The sequence below is a fragment of the Acanthochromis polyacanthus genome, chromosome 14 (assembly GCF_021347895.1).
Source record: "Acanthochromis polyacanthus isolate Apoly-LR-REF ecotype Palm Island chromosome 14, KAUST_Apoly_ChrSc, whole genome shotgun sequence".
NCBI classification, from domain to species: domain Eukaryota; kingdom Metazoa; phylum Chordata; class Actinopteri; family Pomacentridae; genus Acanthochromis; species Acanthochromis polyacanthus.
In genome coordinates this window covers 4,035,573-4,049,232 of record NC_067126.1, presented here as the reverse complement: position 1 = coordinate 4,049,232, position 13,660 = coordinate 4,035,573, and the positions used below count along the sequence as shown (strand labels likewise).

Genomic DNA, 13,660 nt, shown 5'->3' with positions numbered 1-13,660 from the left:
CATTTGTCTGGATTGTGCTGCTCTCTGATGCTATATTATTAGTAAATAAGTTAACAAATAAGAGTACAAAATGATATAAGTAAATTGTAGTGGATCTCAACATTCTAATTTTTAATAAATGTAACATAATAAAACCTGCAGCAGCTGAATCTCCTGATCTCTGCTGCAGCTTCAGGTCTTCTTCCTGTCCTGACTCTACTTCCTGTCCTGATTCTACTTCCTGTCGTCCTCAGGTGTGGTGACGGCGGTCGTCTTCATCGCCGTCTGCGCTCTGGCTGTCATCAGCCGCCTCCTCTACCAGCAGCGTCGGGCTCAGAGGGACGGCGGCGGCGGTTCTGTGGGTTCTGTGGGCGGCGGCGTGAAGGACGAGCACCGACACGGCGTTTTCACGGACTACAGGACTGAGCTGCACCTCCACAACGCGGTCAGGGACAACGTCAAGGAGTACTACATCTGAGAGCCGCTACCTTACCTCCACCGCTGACGGACGGACGGACGCTGCAGGGTTTCCTCCAACGACAACTCTTCTGTAACCCTCGACTCTTTTACGCTCCTGTACAAGCAAGTGGCTGAACCTTCGCAGCTGTTAGTGTATTTTGATGTCGGTGAAGTGTCAGAATTCGAGCTACCGTGGTTTCCTGTCATTGCAAAAAAGAAAAAAACAAAAAAAGGTGAATGTCGTGCAGAGGCCCGGACGGACGGACTGAAGGACGGACGAAGACGCCGCCGACGCTCCAGCGCTCCGTCTGAAAGCCTCCGATGAGGCCGAATCTCTCCACGTCTCAGAGGGACTCACTAAAAGTGTGTTTGAGTCAGAAATGTAGGCCAGGCTGTAAGATATGCCGCATCCGCTGCTGTATTTGTTTTTCCGGTGGCGGTGAACGTCGTAGAAGAAACGGGGACAATACTGCCTATACTGTATGAGTGCCTAATTTGCATATGCATTTTTATTTGAACTTTTTAGAAGTTATTCATGTGATTTGCACAGAGGCAGTCACATTTCCATAGAGAGGAGCTTATTGTCATTCAGCTCTGCCACCCGCAGCGGCGCAGAACAAAAGAGAAAATTGGAATTTCCCCATTCATGCTCGACCTTCTGCCGGTTGACCCTCAGCGCCGGGCCGACCGTCGCCGCTTGTTTTTCCACTCCGGCTTCGGAAAAACCCCTAAAAAGTCCTTTAAATGTAGAAAGTTTGGGGTCTTTGTGAAGCAGATGTACACCAGGGGCCTCATTTATCAAACTGTGCATAGAAAGAGCTCCAGAGTGAGGCTAAAAACAGAACCAGAGTTTGTTCAAGACGTTTCATGTCGCCACAATTATGGAAGTTTGAATTCCTGCAAAGTGCATGAAGGTTTAAGGTTGAAAACAGCTCCCATGCAGACTTTTCTTCCTGCGGTTCATTTATTGGTGCGTAAAGGCGACAGAATGTGCAGAAACCCAGCATGCACAGTGCATAGATGCATGCGTTATTCATCCTCTTTGGTTAAATTAAAAGTATCCAGGAAGCTCTCACATGGGGCATCAACAAAAGTAATGTGCAAAATAAGGAAAGGAAAAAGGTGCAAAACCCGTCTGCACAAAATTCACTGATTAGCAAAAAGCCTTCATAGAAAGGAAAAACTTGGTCCCAAATGTGTCCAAAATTATCCACAAATTGACTAAATAAATCCGAACATGTCCAAAATTACCAAAACATGACCAACAGAACTTAACATTTGTTTAACATGATGCAAATTTAGTCTTAAAGCAGTAAAAATATGTCCAAAAGGACTCAGAAATTGTCTAAAATGAGTAAAAATACATTAAAAATTACAAAATTGGTCCAGAATGACTCCTAAAAGTGTCCAGAACTACCCATAAACTGATCAAAATGACTCAGAACACGTCCAAAATGACCACAACGTGACCAACATAACCTAACATTTGTCCAGAATGACTCCAATCTCGTCTTACATGACTCAAAATATGTCCAAAATGACAAATATTAGTCCAAAATGGCTCAGAAGTTGCTTAAACTGCCTTGAAATTTGTCCGGTTTGACTAAAATTTCATCCATGAAGACTCCAAACTGATGAGAACTTTCTCAGAACTTGCCTAAAATGAATATTTACCACAGGTACGTCGACACAAGTCAACCAGGTTTGACGAACAGAACCAACTTCCTTTGAAATCGAACTCGTCGTCGCCAAAAATGGAACAAAGCGAAGAGAGAAAAGCTCAATTTAACAAAGTGGAGCAGAATAAAACGGCTCATTTGTCACGTTTTCTGGGGGAATTTCAAACAGAAAAAAGATTAAAGGAGACAGCGGCGTCGAGTCTGCTGCCACCTTAAAAACAGAGGAGATGTGCCTCATTAATATCAGCTGTCAATGGAAGAATAAATGGCTTCAATAATTAGTGAGAACCGTCCTGACGGAGACACCGCGAGTTAATCACCTCTGCTCTGCTATAAATAAGTAAAACTCTGCACACCCATCCCTTCATTTATTAAGTCTGCTGAGGGTTGAAGATGATTTTATTCACCTGCCAGCTGGAGGTAAAAGAACAGCAGCAACACGGGGATGGATTAGTTTTTAAACACAGGAAAGAAACACCAAATCCACCATAAAACACCTTCTGTGAGCCTCGTTTGTTGAATCTTCCAGTAAAGTGAGTTCACCTTTGTTTCAGTTTAATGGCTGGTTGTTCAGAAAGATGCACAAAGTCTGAAATGAAACAAATTCAAACTGACAACTAAATGATAAAAACTTGTCCAAAAATGACTTTAATGTTCTTCAAAATGACTCAGGATTTCTCCCATATTACAAAATCCATTCCAAAATGGTGCAAAAAAAGTCCAAAATGACTCCGAATTTGCTCAAATCCACTAAAAATGTGTACGTCACTCAAAAACAAGTTAGTTGTTAAAAACAACTCAAAAATCCTCTGAAATTACTAAAACTCCAAAAGTGTTGCAAAAAGTGTTCAAAATGACTTGAAAATCCAAAATTTATATTTGTGCACAATGTGCCCAGAATGACTCAAAACTTAGCTCAAATCTACTCAACATTTGTCCAGCAGGATTCTTAAAATGTCTGAAATGATAAGTGTCAACTAAAGTGTCCAAATTGGTAAATAACTCCCAAAGGTGACCGAAACAACGAAAACTTGACCAACATGTCTAAAAGTGTGTCCAATATGATTCAAACTTTGCCTTAAATGATGCAAAACGTGTCAACAAAGACAGAAATCCAACCACACTGACTAGAAATTTGTCCAAAATGACTCAAAACATGCTCAGATCTACTCAAAATCTGTCCAGCATGACTCTTAAAATACCCAAAATGATAAAATAGTGTCAAAGCATTGGTCCAGTATGCAAAAATAACTCCTAAAGGTGACTAAAATGACAAAAATCTGTCCAATGTGACTCAAACCTGGTCTTAAATCACATAAAATATGTCCGAAATGACAAAAAAAATCTATCCAAAACATGCCAAAGTGTCCAAATTGATGCACAAATGACTTTTGTGTCCAAAGTGACCAGAAATGACTTAAATTGACTTTAAATGTGTCCAATGTGACTCAAACTTTGTCCATTGTTGCTCTGAGTTGGTCAAAAATTGTATCAAAGCCCGTCCAAAATGCTTAAAACAACTCTAAAATGACAAAAACCTTTCCAAGACATCTCAGTCTCAAAAATGGTGCAAAAAGTTTTTAAAACGACCCAAAACATGTAAAAACTAACTTCTGTGCTTCACTGTCAGGACGATGCATCTAGAAAATGCTCAAATCAACCCAAAAGTGTCAAAGTACCAAAAATGTGCTCAGATGGACGCAAAATTTATCCAATTCAAAAAAGATTTTACAAATAATCCAAAATGGTCCAAAAGGTGTCTAAATGATTTTTTTTTAAAAACAGGTTAGAAACAAAATTCCTTAAAATTTGCTCTAGTGGACCCAAAATTTTGTCCAACGTGACGGAAAATTTGACTCCAAAAATGACCCAAATAGCAAAAAGTCTCTTGAATTTGTCCATAATCCAGTGAGGTGAGCTCAGCTTTACTGCCACCGGTCTGTAGGTGTGTTTTATTATTCTTTAATGTGAAGCCTCTCTAACTGTGTTTGGTGTTGCTGCGATTCAAACCATGACTCAGAGTGTTTGGTTCATGTTCCTGCATATTTAACATTAATAATAAATCACATTCAGAGCGTTTCTATGCACAGAGAACGGTTAATAAATGAGGTCCATCAGTGTGGAGGGCTGAACACAGGAAGTCCAGCATGAACATTGTATCATGAGTGGCAGAAATAAAAATTAAGGGTTCTTTAAATAAAGCGGTGATTTCCACAGATGGAACCAAAGCAGGGTGTAATTACGGAGCAGATTACAGCCTCTGCTATAGCACTTAAATGTCAAACGACTCGACGCAGCGTCACCTTACAGTGGAGTGGAGTGTTTACTCTGCTATGAAATTAAAAACTAGCAATTTACTGTAACACAAGCAGCGGCTCCACTCTGGGAACTCAATGCAGCTTCCATTCATTCCAACGCCTTCATTTTTCATGACCGACTCCAAACCACATTTCTGCTGGTCTGACTTGTTGCTCCACATGTCTTTAAAAGACCCAGAGGTGTTCCACTGGATTCTAGTCTGGACTCTTTGTTCTGCTCCAGGAACTCTGGGAATATTCATCTCAGTCAGTGTTTTGGTTTATCCACAAAAATTCATGGTGCGTCTAGAAACGTCCTCAACACCTTTAGCAATCATCACACTTCCACCTGTGTGCTCCACTGTCAGGACTATTTATCCACTGTTGAAGTTCTAGTCCACAGAGACTCAAAATGACAACAAAGAAACACAAAATCACCACAGACACAAAATCACCACAAAAAAGATGGAAAATGACCACAGAGACACAAAGTCACCACAAAGAGACAAAAAGAGACCACAGGACTGACTTCCATTGATGAGCCCTGTACCAAGTCTACCGAGATTGTGAAAGAAGTTCTCTGTCCGTGGAGTCATTTTTAGGAGCTCTGATTAGTGGTACTATGACTCCTATACCTTAGTGGATTTCTGAGTCCTGGATCTTTTTCCATCTTTGTCAAGCCTCACAGTCAGACTTTTCAGTTCTTCTGTTCAGCTCCTTCCCATGTGGAACCATGATGTAGACATAGACTCAGTCCATGGGTCTCCAACTTGGAAAGTTCTGCTGTTCACAACAGAACCATGAATTTAGAACCATGTTCATGCAGTTAGACTGACTGGAAAGCACAGGTGGACTCACAATTACACAAAATGTACAGAATTAGTCAGAAATGGTCTAAAAATAACTGAAATTGTTGTCCAGAATGATTCAGATACTTTTACACAAAATGTTTAACAAAATTATTTTTAGTCAATTTTGTTTAAAGGGTTTCTTTTTTAAAGAAAAAAAAATAGTCCAAAATTATCAGACAAAATTAGTCTGAAATTACAAAAACCCCGTCCAGTTTGCCAAAAACATGTCCAAACATGTTACAAAAATAATCAAAGACGTAGACTTGTCCAAAATCACAAAATTTTTTAGAAATAGTCAAAAATTACAGAAAAAATGTCCAGAATTATGTAAAATTTGTCAAAAATGATAAAAGTTCCAAAATTATACTAAAAATAGTACAAAATTATGGAAAATTCTGTCAAATTTGTCCAAAATGAAAGAAATGTTCAATATTCCAAAAATCTCAAAATTCACAAAGAATTTTTCCCCAAAAAGTAGACAAATTTAGTTTTGTCATTGTTTTCTAAAATGATTCATAAAATGTCCATTATGAATAAAAGTGTCCAAAGTGAATTAAAATTGGTCCATAATTCTATTAAAAACAGTCTGAAATCACTGAAAAATTACTTAAAATTTGTCTAAAATGACAAACGTTGTAAACGACTTTAAACATTGTCCAAAATGGATCCAAAATATTCTCATTTGTCACAGCTGGATTCACTTTTGTTGCATTGAGTTTCTCAAAAGGCGCCTGAGTTTCCAACATTCTCTGTTTCTCATTGTTATTGAGACTAAACACTTAAACTTTGAAGTACTGCAGTTTTTTGACATTTAAATGATGTTGGCGTTGAGTCGTACTGTCTCCTGTTCTGTACATCATCAGATTGGTTCATCAGCGAAGCTCCCAGACGGCATCTCTGGCAGCAGTTTGGTTCCAACAGGAAGTGTTTGTTTGGTTCCAACAGGAAGTGTTTGGTTCGACAACAGAAGGTGGTGTTTGTCAAAACTAAAGTCAGGGCAGCAGGTTTGTTGGGTTTGTTCCACGGCAGGAGAAAGAAAAGTTGGATTTGAACCGAGGAAGAGGCCAACGTGGCACCGGAGTGAATTATCTCATTTATTATTTTGAATTCCAGGGAGCGGCGGTGCGACGTTTTCTACGTATTTCAAGCTTTTTATATATCTTACACTGGTAGACGGACGAAAAAGAAAAACCCATCCGGAGCCTGTGATGCACCAGACACATTAGAAAACATTAAAGCATGGATGAAAATGGAGACTTCTTTGCTTTTTTTAGATCCTTGCTTCTAGCGGGCCACGAAAAAGAACAAAAACAGGAGTTGGACGTGAAGGGGAGGATGTCGCCTAAATTAAAAAATCAGCTTGTCGGGCTCAGCTCTGCGTTACGAACCTGAGCTCATTATCCACCGGCTTCAGCTGCTCTCTGCCAGGAGTCGCCGTCTTCGTCGACATCAGTCACGCTTTAACGGGATAAATAAAAGGGTTGAGGCCCAAAGAGGGGCTGATGACGGGGATGTGTGCTAATAATTTTTAGCATCTTGTCACAGACTGACGGATTCCAAACGTCTGTACAGAGTGTTAAAGGGAAGCAGGGAGCAGCTGTGGAGACTCTGTTGGGAGTTTTTCGTGAACCTGCAGCATGGAGTGAAGACGCCAGGATGGACGCTCTGTGCATGTGATAATCTGCAGATCTCCAGTATCAGCGAATGAATACATACCTCTCAGAGTGCTTTAGGTTATACTGCAATGGGTAATATCATGTGGTCACTTCTTAATGATTTGTATAGCTGCAGTTTTATTAAGGATCCAATGTATAGATGTATAATTTAATAATAAAAGTGAATATATTGGTAACCCCTTGCTTGTGAAATGGCTTCACTTCCACAACTTTCAGTGGGTTTTAGTGATGAATCATCCCATCATCCTATTCAAAATGTGTCCAATCTGACAGAAAGTTGTCCAAAAAATGTTCAAAATTACTTCAAATTTGTCCAAACTAACCCAAATTTGTCAAAATGACCAATATTCTACCGATACAATTGAAAAACTGTTCAAAATGACTTTACATTTGTCCGAACTCTTATCCCCAATTACTTGCAAGGTGTCCAAAATAACTTGAGAGTTGTCCATCATGACAAGAACATGTCCAGAAGATATCAAAACTTGTCCAAGATGACTCAAACTTGTCAAAGATTAACTAAAAAATGTTCAGAGATTCAAAATGAATCCCCAGTGATAAGTTCTGTCCAAGATGACTGACAATTGTTCAAAATCTGCCCAAAATGATCAACACTTTTCTAAAATGAAACAAGAAGTGTTCAGAGCAACTCAGAATTTGTCCAAAATGCCTCAAAAACTCTTGTCCACAATAAAAAAAAGTATCCAAAATGACTCCACATTTGTCCAACTTTTGTCCTTAATTATTCATAAGGTGTCCAAAATTACTCTAGAGTTGTCCAACATGACAAGAACTTGTCCAAAATTAACCAAAAAATTGTTGAAAGTGCCTCAAAAGTTAACCAGAATGACAAATGTCGGTCCAAGATACCTGACAGTTGTTCAAAATTCATCAAAATGTGTCCAAACTGACCCAAAACTTTGTCTGAAATTACTCAAAACGTGTCCAAAAGGACTCCATGGTTGTCTGACATGACAAGAACTTGTCCAAAAAGACTCCAAATATCTTTACAATGACACTTTCATCTCCAAAATGACAAGAACTTTGTCCAATATGTAAAAAACTGGACAGGACTCTGATGTGAACAGACTGACATGAATGTTGCTTTTAATTGATTTCTGCATTTACTTAATTTCAGGGCTGCAAATGACGACAGTTTAGAGACAATTTTCCTGTCGGCCTGTGAATTAGAATAAATTCTATTAATGATATATTTTACTCGTCTGGCAGAGAAAGTCATTTTATTCCCAGCAGCAGCACCAACAGACACAATTAACAGAACACAGATTTAATTTAAAGTTCAGACTGTGACGCCGGCAGTGGATTTAAACTGATCTGGTGTCAGTTTTTAGCAGAACTCAGGCGTGTTTTTCCTCCCTGAACATGTCATGTGTCTCTCTGCTGCACTGATGAAGGTCTGAGGCTCAGAAATGAAGGAAAACTAAACGAAAACGCATCATAATGTGGCACAACTGTGACGACTAATGTGAAATATCTGAGAGTTGGAGGAGAACGCAGAACGGATTGACGTCAATCACTTCTTTTCAGGCAAATGTTCAGTTAGAAGTGTGAGATTTTCCACTAAACCCTCACATTCAGCAGCGCCTAGCATTAGTGTCAGCAGGAATTAGACTTCAGAACAGCTCCAACTGGAAGCTAACAGTGATTCTGCTGCATGAAGACACTGATAAGGCCAGTAGCTGGAGATAATTAGAACGGACATCTCATGGTGTTTCCTTTTAATCCCACTTTGCTTTGCGTTAAACATAAATGTTTCTGAAGTCACTGCTGGTTCAGACATGTTTGGAATAACAGCAGGAAAAACTCTGACTGTTGTTTGTGTTTTATGCACCAAACAGCAGCTCAAAGTTCTCGACCTTCATGGAGCCTTTGGGTGGTTCCACTGGAGACTCCCTAGTTCTCCTGGAGGACTTCAACGGGAGGTGATTGTGAGTGATAGGTTCTGATCTGAACCTAAGTGGTGTTCTGTTATTGGACTTCTGTGCTACTCATAGATTGGCCATAACAAACATGTTGGAGGGTAAGGTGGTGAACAAGTGTACCTGGTACCAGAACACCTTAGGCCGAAGGTCCATGATCGACTTTGTAGTCGTGTCAGAGCTGTCAGCTGATCCCTACCTGATGGTAAGTTGGATTCAATGGTAGCAAAGACTGCTGGACAGACCTGGTAAACCCAAACGTGTCGTGAGGGTGAACAGAGATCCTCTGATGGAGGACCCTGTCTGTGGGGTTTTAAACTCCCACCTCCAGAAGAGCTTCTCCTGCATCCCAGGGGAGGTTGGGGGCCTGGAGTCTGAGTGGTCCATGTTCAAAGCCTCCATTGCAGAAGCAGCTGTTAGGAGCTGTGGCCTTGAAGGTCACTTGCAAAGGAGCATCCAGGCTGTAGAAGGAGGCCTTTCTGTCCTGGTTAGTTCTGGGATCTCCTGAAGCAGCACACTGGTACTAGTCGGCCAAACAAGCTGTAGGTGTGGTAGTTGTGGAGGCTAAAACTGGGGTGTAGGTGGAGTTCAGAGAGGTTAGCAAACTGTCAGGGTTAGGGGCAGAAAAGCTGACTCACACTGGGGACATTGTCAAACGGTGGAAAGAGCACTTCAAGGAAATGCTGGACTTGGTTAACACCAGGCGTAAACTAACAAACTAACTGACGTCACCCGTTGGAGGAGATCTGCCCTGAGATGCTAAAGGCTCTGGATATTGTTGGACTGTCTTTCCTGACATGTCGCTTCAATGTCATGTGGTCATCTGGTACCAGGGGAGGACAAGGGGCAAAAAATCTGCCCAGGCAAGCCCACAACATTATCAGCATGGGGATCCTGTTTGTGGTGTTCATGGACAGGGTCTGAAGGTACAGTCAGGGTGAGGAGGTTGTCCGGTCTGGGGACTTCAGGATCGCATTTCTGGCCTTTGTAGATGATGTGATTCTGTTGGCATCATCGGGTTTGGTACCTGATGATACCAACAGAACCTCCAAGTCTGAGGCCATGATTCTCTGCCAGAAACCAGTGAATGACTCCCTCTGTGTTGGGAGGAGGTATCTAAACAGTGTTCAGATTGTGGCACCTAGAATGGATGTCAAACTGATCTTTTTGCAGTTTTTACCAGAACTCAGATGTGTTTCTCCTCCTAAATGTCATGTGTCTATCTGCTGGATTGATGAAGTTCTGAGGTCTAGAAATGATGGGGAAAGTCAATTAAAAAGTGATCAATCTGGACCCACCTCTGTGGACTTCAAGGACCTGGAACTCTGGAAATATTCATAGTATGAAGGTAGAAGTCTGATCATTGATAAAGTTACTAGAGATGAAAAACCAGATGATTCTGAGGAATTCAAGGGGGATTTCAATTTTCATTTTTGGTTGATTTTATATAGAATGTCCCTGTTGCTGTTGGGGGCGATGTTTAACCTGGGGTGCAGTGATGGTGCCCCAGGACTTGAACCCTTTAGGTGGGACTTTGAAGGTAGGGAGTTGATGAATTTCTCCATGGAGTTCAAGGGCCTGGAACTGGAAATATTCATTGTATGAAAGTAAAACTTTGATCATTAAAAAAATTTACTGTAGATAAATAATCAGTGGATTGTGAGGAGGCTTTGAGGGGGAAGACTCATTGATATTTCAAAGAATGACCCAACTGTAAATATTCATTCGTTGTTGTTGCCCTTCGTCTGAAATTCCATGAGAATGAACAAAACATTTCCAAAGCTTTGCACAGAAAACCAACATGTATTTAAGTATGACAGGAAGTGTGAGCTTGGGGCTCTTGGTTTGAACAATGTTTTGCCCTCCAGGTGACTCACAGGTGGAACTCTGAACTGCTGTCGGTGACCTTCCAGAAGAAAAACTGTGGACAAAATGCTCTTTTGTGGCAAAGATCTTGAATATGTGTTGTTGCTGAAATGCAGTTTTGAGCTGCTGCAGGTAAATTTGATGCAAAACACCTCGTCTGTGTGTTTGTTTACTGTGTTCCTGTATTTTTTTTTCTTTGTGTGTTTTAAACAAACTGCAACAAACCTCTTACATCAGGCTTCCAGCAGCAGAAACAGATTCATGAAAAGACAAACTCCCGTCTCAGGTCTTGATCCCAGTTCTGCGGAGCACCTCGGCTCGCTTTTTGTTCTCCGGGTTGCTGTCAGAGTTGAAGAGTTTTCTGTTCTGAGAGGATGAAGCTGCTCTGGGAGAGAAACTGCTGTGAAATAACAAAGAAGTGGAGTTTGAGCTGTGAGTACTGAGCAGTCGCTGCATCATACATGTTCTGACAGTTCAGGCTAAAGAACAGAAATTGAGGGTCAGTGCTGGACAAATGATGCAAGGCCACAATAATACATGTTGAATGCACCCTGAGCTGAGGTTCTTCTGACAACTGAACATAACAAAAAGGCTAAATTTGTTGTTTGTTCGCTGCTTAAAGAGCGTTTATTTGATTTATCGCTCTTATCTGTAAGACATCACTCTAAACTGATCCCTGCTCAAAGATTAATCAGTTTTATTTTCGTTTGGTCGAGTTTAATCTTCGAAACTCCAAAAGCTGCTGCTGAGTTTGATTATTAATCATCAAAATGACACCATTTATCAGCAGAAAATCACTTTAATCTACATCTAGTTTAAAAATCTGCAGAAAGGACCTGCTGGATGAATAAAATAAATGCAGCATGGCTCAGACACAGAAAACAGAGGAGCAAGTAGTTGGAGATCCATTCAGCATGGTGAAACATCTTCTAGTAGATGGAGATCCATTCAGCATGAAGAAACATCTTCTAGTAGATGGAGATCCATTCAGCATGAAGAAACATCTTCTAGTAGTTGGAGATCCATTCAGCATGATGAAACATCTTCTTGTAGATGGAGATCCATTCAGCATGGTGAAACATCTTCTAGTAGATGGAGATCCATTCAGCATGGAGAAACATCTTCTAGTAGATGGAGATCCATTCAGCATGGAGAAACATCTTCTAGTAGATGGAGATCCATTCAGCATGGAGAAACATCTTCTAGTAGATGGAGATCCATTCAGCATGAAGAAACATCTTCTAGTAGATGGAGATCCATTCAGCATGGTGAAACATCTTCTTGTAGATGGAGATCCATTCAGCATGGTGAAACATCTTCTAGTAGATGGAGATCCATTCAGCATGGAGAAACATCTTCTAGTAGATGGAGATCCATTCAGCATGGTGAAACATCTTCTAGTAGATGGAGATCCATTCAGCATGGTGAAACATCTTCTAGTAGATGGAGATCCATTCAGCATGGAGAAACATCTTCTAGTAGATGGAGATCCATTCAGCATGGTGAAACATCTTCTTGTAGATGGAGATCCATTCAGCATGGTGAAACATCTTCTAGTAGATGGAGATCCATTCAGCATGGAGAAACATCTTCTAGTAGATGGAGATCCATTCAGCATGGTGAAACATCTTCTAGTAGATGGAGATCCATTCAGCATGGAGAAACATCTTCTAGTAGATGGAGATCCATTCAGCATGGAGAAACATCTTCTAGTAGATGGAGATCCATTCAGCATGGTGAAACATCTTCTTGTAGATGGAGATCCATCCAGCATGGTGAAACATCTTCTAGTAGTTGAAGATCCATTCAGCGTGGTGAAACATCTTCTAGTAGTTGGAGATCCATCCAGCATGGTGAAACATCTTCTAGTAGTTGGAGATCCATCCAGCATGGTGAAACATCTTCTAGTAGATGGAGATCCATTCATCATGGAGAAACATCTTCTAGTAGATGGAGATCCATTCAGCATGAAGAAACATCTTCTAGTAGTTGGAGATCCATTCAGCATGGTGAAACATCTTCTAGTAGTTGGAGATCCATTCAGCATGGTGAAACATCTTCTAGTAGTTGAAGATCCATTCAGCATGGTGAAACATCTTCTAGTAGTTGGAGATCCATTCAGCATGATGAAACATCTTTCTATAGATGATGAGTGGAGACTCAAAGCTGGACTAAAAATTGTCCAAAGTGACAATTTTTTAGATATTTTGTGTAAACTTTAAGTAATTCAAAATGAGCTGAAAGTCATTTTGGAAAAACTTTGACTAATTTTGAATTTTTGAATTCTAATTTCGTACAAGTTTCAGAGCATGAAGATTCTTGTGTTCATTGTTGCAACCAACAGTACAAGATTTGGTTGTTTGGACCGACATTTTACAGTTTTTTTGTTCAATTTGGACAAAATTTTGTGACATTTCGAACAAACTTTGAGTAGTGTCAATGATATTTCAAGTATTTTTGGACTAGTTTTTGGTCGTTTAAAACTTGGAGTCTTTAAAGAATTTTGGACAAGTTTCAGTGCATGAAAATTCTTGTGTTCACTCTTGCATCCAACAGCACAAGAATTGTTTTGATCCACATTTTAGAATTTTCAGTTCAATTTGGACAGATTATAAGACATTCTGGATGCATTCTGAGTGATTTTTGACAAGTTTTTGTGTAATTTTGGGGTCTTTCAATGATTTTGGACGAGTTTGAGAGCAAAAAGGCACATTATCTAGTTTGTTTTTGTCAACATTTTAGGGTTTCCAGTTCAATTTGGACTAAATTTGAATCATTTTGGATGAGTCATTTTGATCACATTTTGAGTGATTTTGAGTCAGTTTTTAATCATATTTGACATGTCTTTGAGTAATCATGGACTAATTTGGAGTCTTACCATATTAGCTGCTGGTTTATTCCAGTTGCTGGTTT

At 40.1% G+C, this 13,660-nt stretch overlaps 1 protein-coding gene across 1 annotated transcript in view; it reads left to right on the top strand.

Moving 5' to 3' along the window:
• cntnap5a (contactin associated protein family member 5a) overlaps positions 1-7,117 on the top strand; it is a 195,916-nt gene extending 188,799 nt beyond the window's left edge. Inside the window, 1 exon segment of the mRNA XM_051958577.1 lies at positions 234-7,117. Within this exon segment, the coding sequence (XP_051814537.1) occupies positions 234-457 (224 nt within the window). The 3' untranslated portion in view covers positions 458-7,117.
• Positions 7,118-13,660: the final 6,543 nt, after the last annotated feature.